Source organism: Plectrocnemia conspersa, unplaced genomic scaffold, assembly GCF_051122295.1.
Source record: "Plectrocnemia conspersa isolate PC_06_02 unplaced genomic scaffold, ASM5112229v1 ptg000006l, whole genome shotgun sequence".
NCBI lineage: Eukaryota > Metazoa > Arthropoda > Insecta > Trichoptera > Polycentropodidae > Plectrocnemia > Plectrocnemia conspersa.
This window is the reverse complement of record NW_028277170.1, coordinates 16,128,194-16,150,192: the sequence shown is the minus strand read 5'-3', so window position 1 is coordinate 16,150,192 and position 21,999 is coordinate 16,128,194. Positions and strand designations below refer to the sequence as shown.

Here is a 21,999-nt window from a genome sequence, read left to right as displayed (position 1 = left end):
TAATATGTTATGAGTATCGTATCATCAGCGTATCTATGGATACTGTGCGAGACTCTGAGTTTATTTTTATCCCTTTGTCCGTTTGTCTGCTTTGTGAAAAATCTTCTCGAAAGTGATGTTAAAAATCAAACGACGCGCTTTTTTGGGTTATTAACTACTTAATAGTTATTGTTTGTGAATAGTGTGTATTTAAAATATTTGTAACTATTTCTGTTGCTTAAAATATAATTATTATATTATTTATAAAATTAAAAATCATCCTACAGTTCATTCTTTAAATGTATTATATATGTACATATGTATATATGTATTTATTAGTGAGATATTTAGCACTGTGTTTCGTTTGCTTTATTTTTATCTTTAAATATTTTAGTTTATAATATTGCTTGTAGCAAAACTTAAACAGTCCGATATTTGAATTTAAAAACTTTTATGAACATATATATAAACATATACAATACTCTTAAAACAGGATAATATTTAAAAATAAATATAATATTTTAAAATATAGACATTTATTTAGATCTAGCACTTTTCAGAAATCTAAAGTTTGAAACGGTATCTATTTAATTCTAATTGCGAATAGGTAATACTAGTATATACATATGTATAGCGAAATGAAAGAGGCACATTTTTCTATGAAAACTTTTTATAGTAAAAGCGGTTAAAAATAACAATAATTCTAAGCTTACATTTTGTATTAAAAAATCACGCAAAGGTTTCAGTAGGCATTTTCCCTAGTACCTTTCGAAAAATAAGCTGTCTCATGAAAAATATGTTTTCCTTCGAATACTACTTAAGAAAATTACACAAAGGATAAACGTTCTCTGTATAATAGCAACATAACACAATAGTAATGGTTCCATTTTCAATAAGATTTAAAAATGTGTCCTTTCTCGTCATGAGAACAAATAAATTTGTTTGCGATTCCTCACTAACAACACGGCGTTTTCTTTAATTCTATTTTGAATACAGTATCGAAATATTATTTTACTGCGAAATTAGAGAGCGTACAACATATTCAAATAGAAAGCAAAATAATTTCAAGGAAAAAAATCTTAGACTACATTTTTATCAGCAATTATATTTTTAAGACCTTCAGACATTTATTTTTATATTTGTATACGCGAGTGAATTTTTTTTTATTCTTTTGAATTGTTATTTTATTTGTATTCGATAAACATTTCAAACCAGTGTTTCCCAAAGTGGGCGATCCTGGAGGGGTGGTAAATTTATTTATATAAATGCATGTACATCGCGTATCGCAGAATACATCCCAACATTGACGTGGCTTTATTGCATATGTTTTCTATATGCGGATGGAATCTGTAGTCGTCTTGAAATAGCATACCCAAATTGGTTATCACTTCTGTGCCATAAAGTACATTGTTATATTGTATTATAAAATTTAAGTGGTGTTTTGTTCTAGAATATGAATCACAGCATCTTTTAAGTTTTTATTTTTTTAAAGAAGATTAATTTTAAGTGCGTAGAGTTTTTCTGAAAAGGGGTCTGTGTGCTAAATAAGTCCGCCACGTTAAGGCGTCCTTTTCAGGCATCGTCGTTCTAGACCAGTGTTTCCCACGGTGGGGCGTACGCCCCACCGGTGGGGCACCACGCCTCAGAGGTGGGGCACCACGCTTCAGAGATGGGACACCACGCTTCAGAGATGGGACACGTCGGAAATTATCAAATATTCCACATATAAATATAATTTGCTCGTTCACGACTAAATATATCCACGTGCGTAGAATTTCTTAAAAATTGGATTTATACCTGCTGGGCATGATGAATGCCTACCTTTTTGTCTTCTGTGTGAGAAATCCTTAACCAATGAAACGAGGTCGTCTTGAAGCACATTTGAAGGCGAAACATAGTACTCATATTAATTCAGATATTATTTTCTTTCAAAATCTTAAAGAAAAATTTGGAAAACGAACAACATTAACAAATCTATTTTGTGCACAAACTGCAAGTATTGATCGTAGTCTTGAGGCTAGTTACCAAATTTCATTGCTCATCGCTAAATGTGGAAAAAACCATACTATAGGAGAGGATCTAATCAAGCCATCAATATCAGCATTTCTTAAAACAGTTCTACAACAAGATGATCATACTCGTGAAGGCTATGCCCTCTCAGCAACACTACTGTTTGCAGAAGAATAGACAAATTGAGTGAAAACGTTGAAATCCAACTTGTTGAAAAGCTGAAAACAAGAAAATTTTCACTACAAATGGATGAATCAACTTTGAGAGACAGTGAAGCCGTGTTGCTAGCTTACGTAAGATATATTGATAAAAGAGAATTTGCAGAAGAAATGGTATTCTGCAAATCATTAGAAAGCACCACTACCTCCAAAGAATATTTAGATGTTAAAAATATACCAATGAAAAATATAATATCTTGTGCTGCAGATGGTGCCTCCAATATGATGGGAAAGAAAAATGGCTGCTTAAAATTAATGAAAGACGAGAATCCAGATATGACTGTGGCGCATTGTGTTATTCACAGGGAAAACTTGGTGGCTAAATACATTTCACCTGTTCTAAATGAGGTACTAAATTCCGTTATAAAGTGTATCAATATGATTAAAACTAGTGCTAAATCTGAGCGTCTCTTCAAGTTATTTTGTGAAGAACAAAATGCGGAACACGTAAGACTGTTACTTCACACTGAAGTAAGATGGCTCTCAAAAGGAAATTCCTCAAAAAGATTTATGGAATTATTCGATACCCTTTGTGATTTTTTAAGCAACCGATCTGATATGAAGTTTTTGATGACGGTCGACGGTAAAGCATTTGTAAGCTATTTAACTAATATATTTGAGAAATTAAATATTTTAAATAGCCAACTCCGTCTAGAATCTAGACGGAGTCTACTCTATAGGATTACAGCAAGCAGCACATCATCTTTTGCAGGCATTAATTCAAGGAGATCTGGCTTCACACACGCCACCACCAGAGCGCGTTACGACGAACCTTCATACTCTCAGCACTCGGTTGTTTGTGCGCGAGGGAGTCACCAGGTTTGGATTGTGTAACTAGCGACCTAATTAGGAAGTCTTGGAACGTCGCAGGCCCTACATTTACTGTGGTTCTAGAGAAATGCAGACAAGAGGGAATCTTTCCGGACGTTTTGAAGCCTGAAAAGATGACCATAATTTTAAAAAAACGGTAAAATTTGGATCTTTTGCACCCCAAATTCTTCTTCCTAATTACACTCTTACCCGCTATGGGTAAGTTTTTTTTAAATCATTGTTTTTCGTCTTGATGAACACTTTCGCCACACGGCTCCCATTTCGGATCGTCGATTTGGCTTCAGACCGGGCCTATCCACCAAGGATGCAACACATCATTTAGTCTCCAAAGTAAACACTCTCCCGGGAAACCATACAATAGCAGTCGTTCTCGACATAACCAGAGCTTTTGACCACGCTTGGTGGCCAGCAATAATCAAAGGCGTATAATGCTGAAACGTTCCAGTCAATCTAAACAAAATAATTGCGACACTAGTCTAGAAGTCCCTAAAAGGGGATGCACCCAGGGTTCTGTCCTCGGACCGCTACTTTGGAACGTCATGATCGACGATGTCCTTAAAATCTTCCTCCTTGAGCACTGCGATCTTATCGCTCATGCCAACGACCTGCTATTTTTGGTTAACGCCATACCAGGTCCCAAATCGAAGTGAAGATTTTTTTAGCCTTGACCCAAATTCAACTCTGAGGTGCAGAAAATAAACTTTCCTTCGCCTCTTCTAAAACTATAGCGGTAAGACTGTAAGGGTAGTCAGACTCTAGAATTCAGATGAACGGCAATAGAATCAAGTTTGAGACCAGTGTACGGTACCTGGGTTTAAACATTTCTCATGGTTTCAACCCCTCAGCTCACCTAAGGCTGTTCGTACAGAAAAGTCGCGAAGTGATGAGAAGACTAGTCAGACTGGAGGGTAGTATTTCCATTCCAAATTAACACTGTACAAAGCGATTTACGTTTCTGTTATCACTTCCGCAGTTGGGGTTATCGCAGAAAGGACTTCTCGTGACTTCAATATTTTGACTTTAAAGTCATAGATTGCCCCCCTTAAGCAATTAACTTCGTGTTATAACGCTGCTCTGATAGAGCCCATCTAATTTTAGCAGGGGTCGAATCAATAGATTTAACAGCTCAGCGTAAGTCCACGATTTCCACCTTATAAGGGGTAGTTTTGCCAATGTGGCTGAAAATATAGTACTACCTTTAATGAACGAGCCCACCATTCGGACGAAGGAGCATGCTATTCAACAACACGTCACAAGAGCCGCTATCCACGAGTGGCAAAGGCGCTGGAGCCCCCCACCCCATTGAAACGGGACGTTTATTTTACAAATTTTTGCCCGCTTTGAAAAGCGCTGGATGAGATGCGCCGTTTAAATCACTATGCAGAGAGAAAAGGCTGGGACAGATCAAATGCATTTAAACAATTTTAAATTATCTGCATACAGAAGCTTGAATTTTTAACTGCCATATTTATGTCATTAATAAATACCGTGAAGAGCAGAGGGCCCAGTTTGGATGATTGAGGAATCCATGAAGGGGTTGAACGTTCTTTCGACCATCGGCCGCCATAAGTTACAAGTTGTTTACGATTGTTTAAATAAATTAAAATATCCGAGTTAAATCATACGAGCACGGATGTCCGATAAATTGTTTTATCTATTTTAAGGTTGAAAATTGCTTGAACAAAACATAAAAAACGTTATCTAACGACATCTCTTAAGGTGTGCTCAAAAAAATTTGTAGATATATTAAAATTACATATTTTTCAGAGTATTATATGTATTTCTAATTCTTGCCACCGCAGCGTTGCCATCGATTTATCATAGAATTATATCGAACGTCCCCGTCTTTTGTATAGCAGTGTAGCGTATGTAGTTTTTGAGGGCTACTTAAATAAACGACCTTTTTTAGAGAGCTGGCGAGGACCCGGGGTGTTAGACCGTTGTCATGGTGAGTGAAAAGAAAAGAATGTATATTTAGCCAATTGTTTAAAAACCACCCGCTTCACAAGTTGAGCGGTTGTGTGGCAGCACTGAGAACTGTCAGAACGCCGCCACAGCAGAACATAATTTATAATTTACACTGAATGCTCGACACATATTCTAACTATTATAAATTGAAAAAAAAAAAATATAAATTAACATTTTTTATATTTTGTATGAGGTAACAGGATAAGTTTATGATTAAAAAAATTTAAACGCGGCCAAAAGGGTTTAATTATTGTAAAAGACAAATTACTATTTTTAAATTTACGACGATTTTTTTCTGCACTGGCAACACCGAATGACAGATCGATGCTGGTGCTGGGATACCATCGACCGGCGCTGGCTGTCACTGCGTCAATTCGGACAGGACGCTTAAAAGTGGCACAGAAGACTATGAAACCGTAACGGTGAGTTTCGTCACACTTATACCTACCCATTTTCTAAAGAATTAATACGACAAACCGTTTCCTTTATGCGCGATGATTCATCCCCCCATCCCTTTGGTGTAATAATACGCACTTGACCAAATCGCTTCCGTTTGTGCAATTTACCAATGAAACTAGCCCAGAAATGACTCTTTGGATCAATATTGCACATTAGAGATGATTGTAGTTTATATATTTGTAATATTATAGTTTAGTTTGCAACATGTATGGTCACAATATTTTTTGAGAAAATAGAGTACAAATCAGATTTTTCATAAAATTAACACAGGATCATTACTTAAATTTTTTTTATACTTTTCGCAAGAATAAAATTTTCATTTGAATGTACATATTTTATTTTAATGATTACAAATCCTTTTAGAAAATTCTAAAATGTAATAACGATATAAATTAGCTACGTTTTAAAAAACAATTTTTCTTGCTTTTAGAGGTGCGAATTAATGTATAAATTCTGACAAATTTGTAATTGTGACATTTCATACTTAATACAAATAAATACAAGATTACTAGGTCTTTTTATGGGACATAGTAGACAGTTTTATTGGTGCCACTTTAGCCAACACCATTCTGTATTATAAGGCCGTCGCGTAGGATTTTCCCATAGCCGTGACGTCACGGTCCAACGGTATAGAGCGCGACGGTCGGCGGCGGCCAGAACTAAACCGTCCGTTGGCGCGCGACGCGTCAGATTCACGTGCGCGTGTTTATTTACCAAAAATCGGTTAAATATCGCAGTTAACCATTTATCCGTGTCGTCGTGTGTTATTCAGTGTTATTTGGTGTATTTGCAACCATGGTTTATACGTGTTGTGTCCCAAATTGCAACGGAAACTACAAGAACGGCCCCAAAGTTAGCGTCTACAAATTTCCTCGAGATGAAGCGACTAAAAACAAATGGATCCGGGCGATTCATCGAGCACATTTTGCTCCTACTCGACATTCTAGGGTACGTATTGTTTTTACACATATAAGTGCTTGTTTATATTTTGCATGTTGATCGATACACACACCTAACCTACAATATAATGGATCATAACATAACATAGGTATGCGAGCGCCACTTTACCGAAACGGATTTCAGACGAAATAGTGAATATTATGACGAAAGAACCGGACGTCATCTGAGCGTTCCCTTGGACAAAAAAGCATTGAAAGAATCAGCAGTTCCGACGAAGCTACCCAATTGTCCAGATTATCTATCTGCTTCGGCTTCTACTTCGACCAGAGAGAGTGCAGAAGAGAGACGCACGCGTATCGACAATTCCAATATAGAAGCTGCAATTGCCAACAGCTATCGTTCCAAAGCTAAATATGATAGTAATAGAGTATTTTCCAATTTTAATCAATTTATTGTTTGTCTAGATAGCCATAATGTCGACGAGGAGTGGACCATAGTCAAGAAAAACGGCCTGGTAAAATTTATTTTAATAGAAGACGTTCCAGCCCCCGTCATTACGCTCTCTGCCGTATTTAGCCAAAACTTAAAATTAACATTATATAAAAACAAAACCCAACTAACTCGCTTAAATAATAAACAAATCCCATTAGCGTTTCAAAATATTAATGATGTAATTGAAACATTAAATACTTTTAAATCTTCTCACCAAAATGTAAACGAGAGTTCCGTCGATGACAATATTCAATTGATCCTCGATACGTTAGCATCGACTCGTACATTAATAGATGAAGATAAGAGGAAATATATCGATTTTTTAAGTGAGCAAGTAAAACTTTTCAATTGTAAAAAAAATCGTTATAGATATTCACCTGATTTTGTAATATTTTGTAGCATTTTGTTCTCAATATCTCCCCACGCATATAGATACATCAGAAGCTTTGATTATATGATTTTACCTCATCCGACTACAGTTCATAAAATTTGTTTAAAATATAATACCGATCCTCAGATTGAACAAAATGAGGCAAATTTTTTAACTTATATTAAACAAAAGTTTCATTTTTTAAAAGATAGTGATAAAGTTGTTAGTTTAATGATTGACGAAATTTATATTAAGCCATATTTTGATTATAAAGGGGGAAATATTGTAGGTATGGCTTATAACACTGAAGAAGCAGCTAAATCTGCTCATGTATTTATGTTACAAAGTTTGCTTTCTTCGTTTAAAGAAGTTGTGCATATTTTACCTGTAAAAACGATGAAAGCAATGGAATTATTTAACTTCATTAAGAGAATTGTAGTCGGTCTACAGAATATAGGATTTAATGTAGTCTGTGTCGTAAGTGACAATAATTCTATAAATCGTAAAGCGATGTCTTATTTTGCTTCACCTCCTCAAGTCAGTATAGTTTACAAACATCCTTGCAAAGATAATGCACCTTTGTTTTATATTTTAGATTCTGTTCACGTATTGAAATGTATACGAAATAATTGGATTAATCAGAAAGATACCGATCAGTCGATTAAGTTTCCATCTTTTGAAAATGTAAACGATGATACTTTATCTGTAGCTTCCTTTTTAAATGTGAAAAAATTGTATCAAATGGAAAATAATCAACTTGTCAAATATGCTCACACATTAAATTTAAAATCTCTCTCACCTAGTTGCTTTGAAAAACAAAATGTAAAATTAGTATTAAATATATTTAACGACAATGTTATACAGGGACTGTTAGAAATAGGTCAGCAGCATAATTTATCTAACCACCGATCTACTGCTGAATTTATTAGATTAATAAAAACTTGGTGGGAAATAGTAAATGTAAAAACACTGCACAAAGGTGACAGATTTAGAAATCCTCTTCAAAATCCTCTCGTACCTGCCGAAGAAAATTCAAAATTTTTAGAAAAATTTCTAATATGGTTAGATTTTTGGAAAGGATTAAATGTAAAATGTAATAAACTAACCAGAGAAACGCACGATGCAATTTCCCACACGACACACGGGCTTTTACAATTAAGTGAATATTGCAAGGCAGAATTAAATTTCAAGTATTTGCTTCCAGGCAAAATTCAGACAGACAATCTTGAAGCCCGTTTTGGTAAATATAGGACGATGGCAGGTTCTCAATATTTAATTACAATAAGACAAGTGTTTGAAGTTGAATCCAAAATTAGAATCCAAAATTTATTGCCATTAACGTTAACGTCTGAAAAATTTGGAAATATTAATTTAGAAAATAGTATAGAAATTGATAATGAACCTAACGTAGAATCAACTAATTTTATGTCAGAAACAACAGACTTCGATTTAATTTATACTGAAGAGGATTTTAATATGATTCAACCACAGTTACCTATATTTACATATTTAGCAGGCTATTGTGCAAGAGTAGTACTAAAAAGAGTTAAGTGTGATATTTGTAAAAAGTTTTTAGTTTTAGACAAACATTTAAATTTTGCTAATTTAGAAGAAAATTTCAATTTTATTAAAAATGTTGATAGAGGCGGTTTATTGTATCCGCACTCTGATTTAGTAAATGTAATTATGCTAAATTACATTACAATAAACAAATTAATTAGCACTAATCATGAAAATAAGTTTTTAAAATGTAAAGCTCAGAGGGAATTAGTAATATGTTTAACGTTAAATACAGTCGAAGAACATGATTTCTTTCTATCGGAATTTTATTGTCCATCATTGAAGCATACCGATTTTAATATTTTAAGGCTATTAATAAAAACATCTACAAATATATTTTTAAACAATTATATGAAAAAGAAAAATAACATAATATCGATTAATTCTGATGGAAAGAAAAGGAGAAAATTAGAAACACTCACCTCGGGTAGTTAGTTTTAAGATTTTTTTATTTTGTAAATATGTTGGGTTTTGTTTTGTATCATACCAATTAATTTTAATTAGACATATGTCAACTTACTTTAAAAGAGATCAGCTGAGCTGCAAAAAAGATATGTATTCAAATATTAATTTGTATGTATAAATATGGCAATGATTGACTTAATGTATTCACTTTTCCAGATCAAAACAACAATAGATTGAAGTAGCGATTCGAGAGAAAGCTGTTATATGTCAAATAAAATTCAAGTTTTATAAGTGAAATGGAGAAAAGTTATATTTATAAACAAATTATCTTGAACTATAAGAATGAAATTTATGTTAAGACCATGTACTAAAATTTGTTATATGTTTTATGTAATTGAATATGTAAACTCTTATCAAATAAACAGTGAAAAAGTTTTTTCATTAACATACAAATAAACTAGAATTTTCGGACATTCCTTAAATGTACTTTGTTTTAATTATATTTTTTTTATTGACCTATTTTTAAAAAATGTTCTGATAATTTTCAAAACTAGTAATAAAAATCATAAATGAAACCTTGATTTTATTAAATTTAAGAATTATTTTTATTCTAAAAAGGCTATTAAAAATACCGAAATCGTAAAAGCGCGTAGATTCTCTAGTACGTTTGCCGCGCCGAGTATCCCTACACCCAATGACGTCACGCGCGCTGCTGTCCGGCCTTCTATCTAGGTGGTGTTGCTTTAGCGCGCTAATGTTACATTTCCACTTTACCGTGCAGTCTACAGTCATTTGTTTTAATCTTAAATTTTTCTTTAGAAGGAACTACCGATGCAACCAATGATATTTTATCGAAGCGATTACGTACAATCATGCTGCTATCAAATGTATATGAAACTCAATTTAACAATTTCCAAACGTCCATTTGCTGTTCAAAGCCAAACCTAACATAAACGAATTAATCAAACCTAACTTGATCTAATGAAATTTTGTTTAATAATAACAAACAATCTCGATCAAAATTCCTTTTTAAAACGTTATTTTTGTTTGACTAGAATTTATCATTCAAATGTTATAATAAGTTAAACCGAGATTCGATTTAATTAAATAATTCAAACCTTTGATTGGAGAATTGCTTATGTGAATTTCTTTTTGGTGGTCGGTTTTCGCCTTGTCTGTTAAAATACTAGTTGGCATTCTCATCAGATGTCCAGCCCATCGCAGTCTTTGAGATTTGCAGAAGCATACGATGGTTTCTTGCTCTGCGAAGGCTTCTATTGGTTACCATCAGCTTCTTTGGTTGGACTGAATATTGTTCTTAAAATTTTTCTTTCAATGTCTTCGAGCTGGCTTTCTTTCCTCTTTGTATTTGTCCACGTTTCACTGCCATAGGTAATGATGGGGCTGATAATCGTTTTATATATGGTGAGTTGTTTTTATGCTGAGTATCCCTGAACTCGGGACCTTTGGGCATGCATAGTAACATTTGTTTCTAAGTAGAATACGTTTTATAATTTCTTCGTTTAGTATATTTCATTAAATGAAGATTTTAAATAGATTAAGTTATTCGCGCCCTCATATATGTGTTCTCTCACTTAAATAGTGTCTATTGACTGGGTCTCTCGTTGATTGATCATGAATTTCGTCTTGCCCTGGTTTATCTTCAACCCATATAGATGGGAAACATCTTTTATTTTTTCGCAATGTCTGATGGTGCTCTATTTACTTTTACTTTTTATTACCGCACCATCAGCATATGCATACACTTGAAATGTATTATAATCTATGTAAATATATCCATTTATACTTAGATTTATAATTATGACTTCATCATCAGGTTCAACATTTTTATAGCCTTCTATGTGTAATGTTTGAGAATACGTTGTATGTGGTGCTGAGTAGTGGGATCCATATATAATTGTTACAATTTATTTTATCTCCCTTTTTCCATACGGGGACAGTAATTGCTGTCATCGTCTTTATTATTATTTCGTTTTTCCAGGCATATATATTACTTTATGTATTATTGTAACAATAACTTCTCCTCCATACTCAAGCAATTCAGCAGTAATTTATTTATCCCTGGTGCTTTGTGATTTTTCAAGCGTTTCATAGCTGATATGTTTCATTACTTCTTCAATTGAGGGGTCATCAATGTTCACCTCTGCTGAAAATTAGGGTGCTTCTCGAATAAAATTTTAGTCTTCTGCAGGACGTTTTAGATTTTAAAAGAATTCTTTCCATCTCTATGATTTCGTCTTCATCTATCAGGATTTTTCCTTCCTTATTTTTGCAGGTATTGAGACGTGGTTGAAAAGATTTTGTTTGATTTCTGAGTAATTTATAGAGACCTCTAGGGTTGGTTGCTCTTTCTTTTTCCAATATATAATTTTGGATTGTGATTTTTTAATAATATAATTTTAGAGATTACATTAGGTATGTTATTATTGAAGAATGGACCCAGCCGGCAAAACTTATTTTTGGGTTTTAAAGAATTTTACTAACAATATTCATCTTTAAAAGCAAATTGTGCGAAATGTTAACTGTAAATATATATTTTCAAGAAGATATCTTTTGTTCCAACGAATGATCAATATTTTTTGTTTTTACATCTCAGATAAGATTATTCGTTAATTTAGTCTTTCCACTGTCAATTATGTATCCAGAACTGGTCCTGTTTGCAAGGTTTTGTGTGCTAAGGAAGCATGATACTTTTCAACTAATCATTAGCTCTTGAAGTATGTAATATAATTTATTGAATTTTTAATTTTTCAACTTACTATATATTGTATTATTAAACTATTGAAGAATAACTGATATAAAGTTACGTTAATCGAACACTTTTTTATAGGAATAAAGAAATTTTAATTTAAACAAAATTAAATGTTGCTCAAGTCTGAATAATATTTTAAATTAATCAATCTGAGCTTTTTTATTATGTACTTGTCCGAGAGTACAAATGTTAAATTTCCATATTTTCAACATAGTGAGCCTTATCTAAATAAATAATAACCAAGTTGTAAACTCATAGACATATGGTTATGCGGCTAAAAAGCACAGGGGTCTTATAAATATTCGTTATGCAGTTAAAAAAATATGTATTTATAACGTAGACTTATTGTATTTTTCATTAAAAATAAACCATTCAAACGTGGACAAATTTATAAGTCTTCCTTAAACAAAAGTCTGTGAATTCTTAAACTGATTGTAGAAACCAAGTAAGTTTTTAAAATTTCTTAAATTAAATTGTGGCGTACACAAATAGATCTTGTTTTAAAAGCGTTAATTACTGGTTCATTGTGCTTAAAATACCCATATGCTAGTCAGCTGAAACACTTGTAGACACATCAACGTAGGTATGAACAAAAATCCATTATTTAAATTTACCGATTATGTTATCGCATGAGCTGATGTTGTTCATTCTGTGGTCACGTTGCAATTAAAATTTAATTAAGAGTTAATATTAAACAAAGAAACATAAAATATAAAGAAGAAGACTTAAAATTATATGTTAATGTTTTGTATTTTATATTTCTATGGTTCTTTTTATAAATTTTGGTATATCGTTAAATGTTTTGAAAGCTTTTTATTTATTTTTATAACAAATATAACCATCAATATAAAGAATTATGTTGAATAAATAATTAGAGCTTCATTTTTTTTTGTTCTTCATCCTCATTTTAAAACTCTGATTATCTTACATTGGAACGATAGTCGACTAAAATTTATTTTAACATATGATTATTTTATTTTCATATCTAATAATATTGTATTGTTCTCTTCAGACAAAAATGGACGAACGTCCGGTGCGTATGGGTGGTATTGTGGACCTGGCAACATCTCAGTCCGAAAACATATTCAATCTTAAATCGCCCAATGAAACGTCGCCAGGGTCCAGCGATGGAGTCTACCCACTCAAGTACACCCCCATCGCTGACTTTGAAGACGAATTTTCTAATAAGAAAGAATACGAACCTGAGATCTCGGATATCCACAGTAAATCTAACACAAATTCTCTAAAAAAGAAACATAAACATGTCAATCAGCCGTCCGAGCTACCACTTTACACGTCCGGATCCATGATATGGAGTATGTCCAGTTCCGTAGCGGACACGCCAGGAGACTCAGGTGTGCAATGCTTGGACAGCGAGACGTCGGACTTGACCGGAGAATGCCCGCCTGGAATGACACTCAGCTTAGTAGAAGCCGAAGAGCTGGCTTGCGATTACAGCTGCGATAATCAAAGCAGGACTAAATCGGATAGTGACGGCGACTTAAAAGGCATTTTATCCATCAGTAAATATGATATAATGACGCAGAGCGATATCGAAAATCAAAACTTGTGCAGCGCCGATAACCCGGCATCTTCCAAAATACCAGATCAGCATTCGCCGAAGAAAGGCTTGGAGACTATGAAGTCGGCTTCTGACGATATAGTATTTCGACGGAAATGTAAGAAGAAATCCAGTAATTCTCAACCCAAGAAAAGAGTATCGTTCCATGAAGATATACTGAATAACACGAGGACGGATAATATTCACATTGAACACGGATTTATATCGTACAGGCCAGAATTATCCATGAATCACTTCCCAAATAACTATTTTAAAAAGATCAAGAATGAGATCGGTCGGTATTCTTGGTGTGCCGTTGGCGATAGTCCGTATGTGGAATCTCAGAATAACGTACCGTATCGTAACATCAAATCTGACGTACTGACATACGGTAGAACGGACGTAACAGGCTATCCGGATAATAGCGGCGTGTATGAATATCAAAGCGACAATAAGTATAAATCATGCGATTCCGAGACGTGCATTAATAAGATTCCGCCGTGCAAATGCTCTAAAGAAGACTTTCAAAAGAGCGAGAATAATTCACCAGAGAATCACAGACAGTTGTACATGTGCAGCTGCAGCAGTTCTGATTCCAATTTGAGCTCGGAATCTGAAACTTCGAGCCAAACACTATCTTTAAATTCAACCGATATGCGTCTCAAATATGCTGGTAGTTCAAAGAAAGGCGATAACACCCAAAAATCATATTCCTGCGATTGCATCGAGAATAATTCCATGAAGCCACTGTTAAAAACGATGTATTTCTCAGATGCTAATATAAACGAACCATCTGAAAAGGGAGATCAGTTGCAAATGAGCGAGATACTGACGAAGAGCTTTCCGAAGAAGTCGGCGCTTAAAAAGAAACGTTACATAACAACTGACGTGATCGAAGAGCCCCAGTTGTCTCGGAGCAAAATCGATAGTGATAAGATAAAGAGCTTATTAGATTCTAAAAACTTGTTTGGTTCTTTAAAAAACATTTATAAGAACATTAATTTTGGATTATCCATTGCCGAAAAAGGCGTACCCGAAGGTTCCGAAGATGCACAGAGCGTAACTGAATTATTGCCCAATGAGTTCGAAGATCCGAATACCTCGAAGAGCTACGATATAAACTTCGATTACAATTATAAAGATTCGGACTCGAGAGTCGGAGACTTAAATAATACTATGTTGAATACAGATTTCAAATTGATCAATAAGCCTTCGAGCTCTAAACAGAGTTTAAGTCTAGATATGAATGCAACTAACGGCAAAACATTTTTAGATTGGAAGCAATCGGAAAACAGAGGGAATTATGCTAATTCAAAATGGATGCGCAATAAATGCATAGTTAATTGCGAAAGCACAGTTTATGAACACAAAGGAGTGTCATATTGTTATGAGAATGATACGTTTCAAACTACGTTTGACACTTCCAAAGACACTTTTACTCCTATCGTCGATACTGTTAAAAACAAGATGATCACATCGCAAACAGAAGTTATTCAAGAAACTATCGAATTAGAACCAGAACCTCTACAGATAATTGATAATGAAGTAGATAAACACGTGGAAGAAAAATCCTTTGCTAATACTGTCGAAGGCGAAAGCTCAACGGAGAATAGTGAAAAGTCTAAGTTGAACAAAGTGAATCGCTATTTAATGGAACAGAGTGAAGCTGCTAAATCTGGTGTTTCTAAGCATCTATCGTCTCCGTTGAAACAGAGGAACATCATGCGTTATGAAAAAGTTATTAAAACTGCTAATTTCAACGAAGGGAAAGAGAACGATTCAAATTTCGATAATGCGAGCAATCAAGACACTATGAATGATTCCGCTGATATTGATGAGATCATGGAAGTTGGAGACGGATATGAGATTAATTCAAAGTTTTGCAGCCGGAAGATGTCGCTAATCAATCGCTTCTTAAAGAATGTGTCTCAAAAGAAGGCGTTCTACGCCAGGCTTAGGCAGAACGAGTTCTTCCAAAAGAAATTTCAAGAGGAGACGGTGAAATTTCCAATTATTGCACTGCCGACTATAGATAAGCTATCGCCGACTTATAGAATAGCTGGTAAATACATTGATTTGATGATCAACAAGGAGATTATGGAGAATAAGAGGATCTCAGTGAAGTTGATGACGGCCGATGAGCCATCATATTTCGATAGCTTTGAAGAAAATGTTGCTATTGAGTGTTGCGAGAAGTTGAAGTTGGAGCTTTTCAGAGATCCATCTGAGATCTTGCAAAGGGTGAGCTGCTTTACAATCGATTTATTATATTAGATAGGTACTTTGAATTCTGTAGATATAATTTTGTTGTGTGGCGTTATAGTATATAGTAAATATCATGGGAGATATACAAAAATAATCAAGAAGTAATTATTAAATGGATATTGAATTCTTATTAAAAATCAAAGTAGATAAAAAATTGGATTTGCAATATTAAACAATATAAATATTTTGTATTTATTTGCAGATGTTGAAAGTGCGGTCTTTGTACAGTCATGAGAACGGAAAGTGGAATCCACAACTTCTTTTTGTGACCGATCGAGCATTGTACTTAGCAGACGTTGAACCAGGAAAGCCTTCTTATAATATCTTATGTTATTTGACGCACAATGATCTCGACATTATTGTGGTAAGTTAATTTTTAGGTGATGATTTGTCAGTTGAGTTGAAAGAGTATATTCTAAACTTATTTCTTTCAGATCGGACCAGATAGTCAATACGTTCAAATCTTCGACAAGTTTGGCAAGTGCAGATGCAGTGTTATAACAGCTGATCGTTATTTATGCCATAGATTGGTATCGTCGTTGGAGTGGTGCTCTCGAAACTGTCGTTTCAAAGTCGATAATGCTGTGGTTCATGGTAGTATTCCATCGGTGCTGTGGAAAGGCAGAGAATGTTTAAGGAAGTCACTCCTGAAAACAACTTCTTATGATAAGGTATCAATATTGTTTGTATTCTATTGCCGGTTCTGTTGTGATTAAAGATTAAATTTATTGTAGTATGAAAGCTGCTTATTTTATGGAATGGTCGGAAGCAGCTTGCCGGCTTCGTTCAACTCTGGTCGACCGGCCAGTCCTTTTGGCCAGCCTATGGAAGGATTTTTGATGTACAAAACAGAGAAGCAACGTCATTGGAAGCCTAGTTATTTCTTGTTGAAGTGAGTATTGATTCATAGCTAATATAATAATTTTTATTGGGATCTTAATTGTTTATATTATGCTTTTTCAGGTCTGGTGTGTTATCGTACGGGTCTAGTACACCACCTCCGAGCGTCATTGCTTCCTGTTTGCCGCACTCAATCGATTTGAAGACAGTAATAGGAGTTAGGCGCTGCACCGACATCCACGGCAGGCCTTATTGTTTCGAAATAGCATTGAACACTAGTGCCAGCTTGTTGCAAATGGCAGCGCCCGATGATGACGTGGCTTCTCAATGGCTTCAAGGGTTGCTGATGCACGCGGCTCAGGTCTGTACTCTTTTCCAATATAATACTGTTGAACTTTAATTAATGATTGAAACTGTAGGCATTGGAGGGCCCCAAATTGGATCCTAGTAAAAAACCGCTGCCACCTTGCTGCACTCTATTGGTGACCTCGCAGCATATAATAACATTGCGCGAAAGCTTGGAGACTCGAGACAAATTGACATACCACAAAAATGATAACGATGATGGTGGCGATTCTCCTAAACTATTGACAGTCAACAGCAACATTGAAATTCTATCATTTGCGTCCATAGTTGATTTGACTGCAATGAAGATACCGGACAATGATGACAATTGGTGTATTCTGGTATATAAGATATAGTTATTTATTGACTTATTTGAAGCAATAAGAACTTTAAAGTAATTTGCACTTAACGTACGCAGGATCTGGCGTTGAAATGGACAATTTAAATTATGTGGCTTAATTTATTCAACAACTACATATTTTAATAAAAAACAAATCATATATGGTTACATATTACGGTTCAGTGATCAATGCTCACATGAAAAATGGTCACGCGAACATTGGTCAAAGTAAGATTGCTCACATGGACTATTGCTTACATGAACATTGGTCACAAAGCAACTTGCTCACACAAAAATTGGAGAGATTCCTCAAAGTTTTTATTGAAATTAAAATTTTTATGAATTTCTTACATAAAGCCTAGTTTGTTTTTTAAGGATTCTGGAATTTCATATTCGATTTGATCTTCTGTTTTGATCTTCTCCGGCTTATCTATGATAAGATTTTTATTTTAAAATTCTTATGGTTTTTGGTCTCCCGCTTATATACGAGTCCGGCTTATAGACAAGAATTTAGGGTACTTCAAAATCACTTATTTTTTCGCCAGATCTTGTAGGAAAGTGTTACTTTATTGCCGATACATACATATGTGTATACATATCTATATATTTGAGTTTAAAATAAAGAGTATTTGTTAAATTTTCAGGAATTTGTCTTTTGCGAAGTCCACGAAGGCACCGAAATGGGATTTCTATTCACGAGTAGCGCTGAATTGGAAAGGTTTATTTCTATCGTTGAATCTATTTGGCACACAACCAACGTAAGTAATGGCCACATATACATATCGATGCGACTGTTTTGGTATTGCTCCTGTTCTATGATGTTTATTGCTGAAGCGATTATTTAAAAATGTTGTGCTACAATCGAATCTGATCGAATTTGTGTATTTTAGGAAGGCGTTTTCCCGATCAGCATCCAACCGAGCTCCAGCATCACAAGCAGCAGATGCAGTGAGTGGCACAACTGCCTGGCCAGAGCTTGGGACAACCTCTTGCCAACTGCACACCATTAAAAAATACCTCCACAACACCATGACATGACAACACATTTGCTATGAAATTTTTATATTGTAAATATATAATACGCCATATTAAATACATGAGCATATACATAGCTTTTTATATGCGTGTATATCCATGATTTTTTCGTCAGTATTGTTGTTGTAACTATTTGTATTGGCTATTATGCTCTATTCAATGTAACCGAATAGACTAGTCACAAGTTTGTTTAAAAAATGATCAAATTTAAACACTTTTGGAGAGTGTAGAACAAATTTAGTCTATCGGTCGTCGAGAGGTGAAGTCGTTCAATTAAAATCCATTTTTTAAATGTAACATCTTAAGTTCTTAACACCTAAAGCGCCACACTTTTGCGCGTAAAAATACATGTACAGCCGGTATATTTGCGTGCGATCGAAATAATCGCAATTTTAAAATTGTCATATTACTAAAATTACGCTACTGATAATTATAAAAGTTGGCGTGGGCACTCACCAAATACAATATTAATGAGAAATTTTCGGCCGTAAATATTTAATTTACGCAAAATCTTTGTCAGCTTTTGCAAAATGCCGTGTCATAAAATGATAGTTCAGAATACGAACACCACATGTGTGACTTTCCTAGAATTTGTCGGCATCGATTCAAAATGAGAATTGGTTACTTGTTTAATTTTGTATGGAAAGAATTATAATAACGACATCTGTTAGAAGAATACACTATCTAAAATTTTGGTGCCCTAAAATAATCAAAGATGTCAGTAAGAGTCTGTCAAAGATCGAGTCTCATAAAAGCATGTTAACATGCATCCGGCTGTAGGATCAAGTCCCCAAAAAGCATGTTAATCGGATTCCGGCGCTTTAAGTGTTAATATATACAACCATAAATATATTTTTAAATTTAAGAATAGGATAAAAAGTAGAGGATGAAGCGTACTATAAACAACAATTTTATGTTTTTTGTAAATCAGAAATTAGAGGATCGCCATAAAACTTGAACATAAGTGCTCTCAAGTTATATTGAATCTTTATTATTCATCAATTTAACATCTAAAATCAATATCAGGCATATACAGAAGTTCAGAGCATTTGAAAATCTATTAGATGTCTTTCAATTTCTTAAAAATATATTAAGTAAGTGTAACATATTTGATATTGATCCTAGACGTCATATATGTTTCGTTATTTACCAAAAAGTTAGCTGATTTCATCTCTCAACGACTTACTCGATCTCAAATATTAGCGATAGTTAAATTAACATGGTTTATTGGAAATTCAAATTGAATAAGCTATATGTATACTTTCTGCGATAATAATAGGGTAGTCTGTAAATTGACAATTATTACAATGTAATGAAAAGGCATATTTTTATAAAGGTAATCGGGCGTTTCAACTATAAAATCACACATAGGCATAAGTCTTCCGCTATTGAAATCTATAATGTTATATTATCGCAGATTGTGTATAATAATATTTATATTATTGTCTTATTAGTCTAATTGTGTTATATTTGTAGAGGCATTATGTTTTAGTGCGCTCTATTATAAAATAATCTACTTATTTAGTGAATTTTATGATTTTATTTTAGTTTACGTGCTTTTACAGATTAAATAATATTGATATTACCGTATGTATGCTTATATAGAAACATTCACTTAATAACGTTGCAGTATTGATGATATTAGTGTAGGATGAGCCTTTACCAGATAGGTCAAAGAAAAACAATCCAGTTATAAGATAGTAGCTTATCTCAACAACAATTTGTTCAGTGAGAACTGGTCTTTGAATAATTTAAATCATAAAGAAAGAGATGCTTGGTCAGACACCTGTAGTAGTGCAAACCGTTGTTAGTAGTTTGAATCCGACTATTATTTAATTACTAGCTGCATATAATATGAATAAATATGCCTGTCAGTATAAATTATTATTAAAATTAACCGTTGCCTTGTATTGTTTTTGTAACATTTTTAAAGCGATAGGGATGCAAATCGATAATAATGTTCTTTATCCTTTCGGTGTGTTCTGTTATAATTTCATGCTTAGCGAGAATGTTTCGATATCGAAATTGGATATAAATGTATATTTTTGTATGGGGTTTGTAAAATTTTGTATGACTATAATGTCCTTTATTGCCGCTTGTTGTATGTTCTTTGTTGAACTTGTGCATTTTAAACTTTTATCATTGTGTATATATATACATATATACACAAAATGTTAAAAATTGTGTATATATGCAAAATAATTTTTCCATACTATATAAAGTATCAGATTGAATATTTTTAATAGTGCCAATAGAATACGATGTCAGCTTACTTTTATGATTTATTATACATTTTACATAATGTGTATATGCAATGAAGACTGAAGGATGTAAAGAATCAATCACTACCCGTATCCGTCGTAACATATTCAAAGTTAATACATAAAACTTTATAAATATAACGAGTTGTATACAGTAATTTGAAATAAAATAAGCCAAGTGAAACCTTTCCTCTTGGAAAAGTTAAGTATTATAATATAATAATTTGATTTAAGCTTTGTTACCAATGCTATAAATTTTGTTAATCGATTACTTATAAGCCTTCTGCCTTTTCTTTTCATATCTAATTGAACTCTTTCACAGATAGTGTCATATTGTGCGCAAATCTATTTATTCAGTGCTACTCAAAAGTTTTGTGTATTATTCAGTAAAAGTCCACATATACTAAAATAACCTATCTTTAATTTGCAAAAGTTATATGTCTATGTCTTACATCCTTCAATGTTTATTGGCCCAGCCTTTAGATACGGCCAGTTTATGTAGATAAAACATTCCTCAATTGTTAATAAGATGCTGTCAAAGTTCACGCACACAAGCATTTGTTTGATAGTACTGTCGTATCACAATTTTGATATGATAGAATAATTATCGTCACGTTTATAATACAATGTGTGTACATTTATGTGAGCCTATTTTTAAAGAATTGCGACTCTTTAAAACTGTGTAACTTGGTTCTATATGTCTACAATAAAGGCCACTCCAGTGTATATATATATATATTTGTATTAAAATGTATGCATGTTATATTATAAATTGCTTCCATGTGCCACATTGAACGCATTATACTAGCTGTTGTTATATAAGTATTAAATACATATATACATACAATTTTATAAAAATATGTTTAACAGGAATATGATATAGTGTGATTTTTATATTGCCATACATTATTTATTTATAATATTTTTATGTGATGATCTTTGCTTTTACACATTTGGGTTTGAGACAAGTACAGTGAGAAATGTTAGCCGACACTATTTATTACATACTTTGATAATACATTATATACATACTCATATATTTAAAAAATCTGCATATCTTATAGATTTACTATGTATGTTATACTTCACTACTGTATATCACTTATCTTAACGAATCACATTGATATAATTGTTGGTATAATTTAAAGCTATCTATGAGATTACTTCGAATTTAATCAAACGATGTTTTATAAAATATCAATAGAGAATATTTTAATTTTATTTCATAACTGTGATTAATTTTATGATAATTATTGTTTATTTATTTTTTACAAGATTTATTTGTTATTATTAATTATGATATTTTATCAGTTTTTGTTAATATGCTTGAACTTGTGATATTTATGTTATCTTAATTTATCATAATGAGATTATAAATTGTATTTAT

The 21,999-nt window shown here is 33.3% G+C and overlaps 1 protein-coding gene across 2 annotated transcripts; it reads left to right on the top strand.

Moving 5' to 3' along the window:
• The first annotated feature begins 5,321 nt into the window (after positions 1-5,321).
• prd1 (pleckstrin homology domain-containing protein pruning defect 1) lies at positions 5,322-18,465 on the top strand. 2 transcript variants are annotated; one of them, XR_015810179.1, is made up of 10 exons: positions 5,322-5,428; positions 12,978-15,767; positions 15,994-16,155; positions 16,226-16,462; positions 16,526-16,683; positions 16,755-16,992; positions 17,051-17,317; positions 17,395-17,874; positions 17,961-18,074; positions 18,207-18,465. XR_015810179.1 is itself a non-coding variant. In XM_088188412.1 (9 exons), the coding sequence occupies exons 2-9, from the start codon at positions 12,984-12,986 to the stop codon at positions 18,324-18,326; spliced, it is 4,080 nt and encodes a 1,359-aa protein (XP_088044538.1). In that variant the 5' UTR covers positions 5,322-5,428; positions 12,978-12,983; the 3' UTR covers positions 18,327-18,465. The 2 variants fall into 2 exon arrangements, 1 of the variants encoding a protein (XP_088044538.1); XM_088188412.1 differs by lacking the exon at positions 17,395-17,874.
• Positions 18,466-21,999: the final 3,534 nt, after the last annotated feature.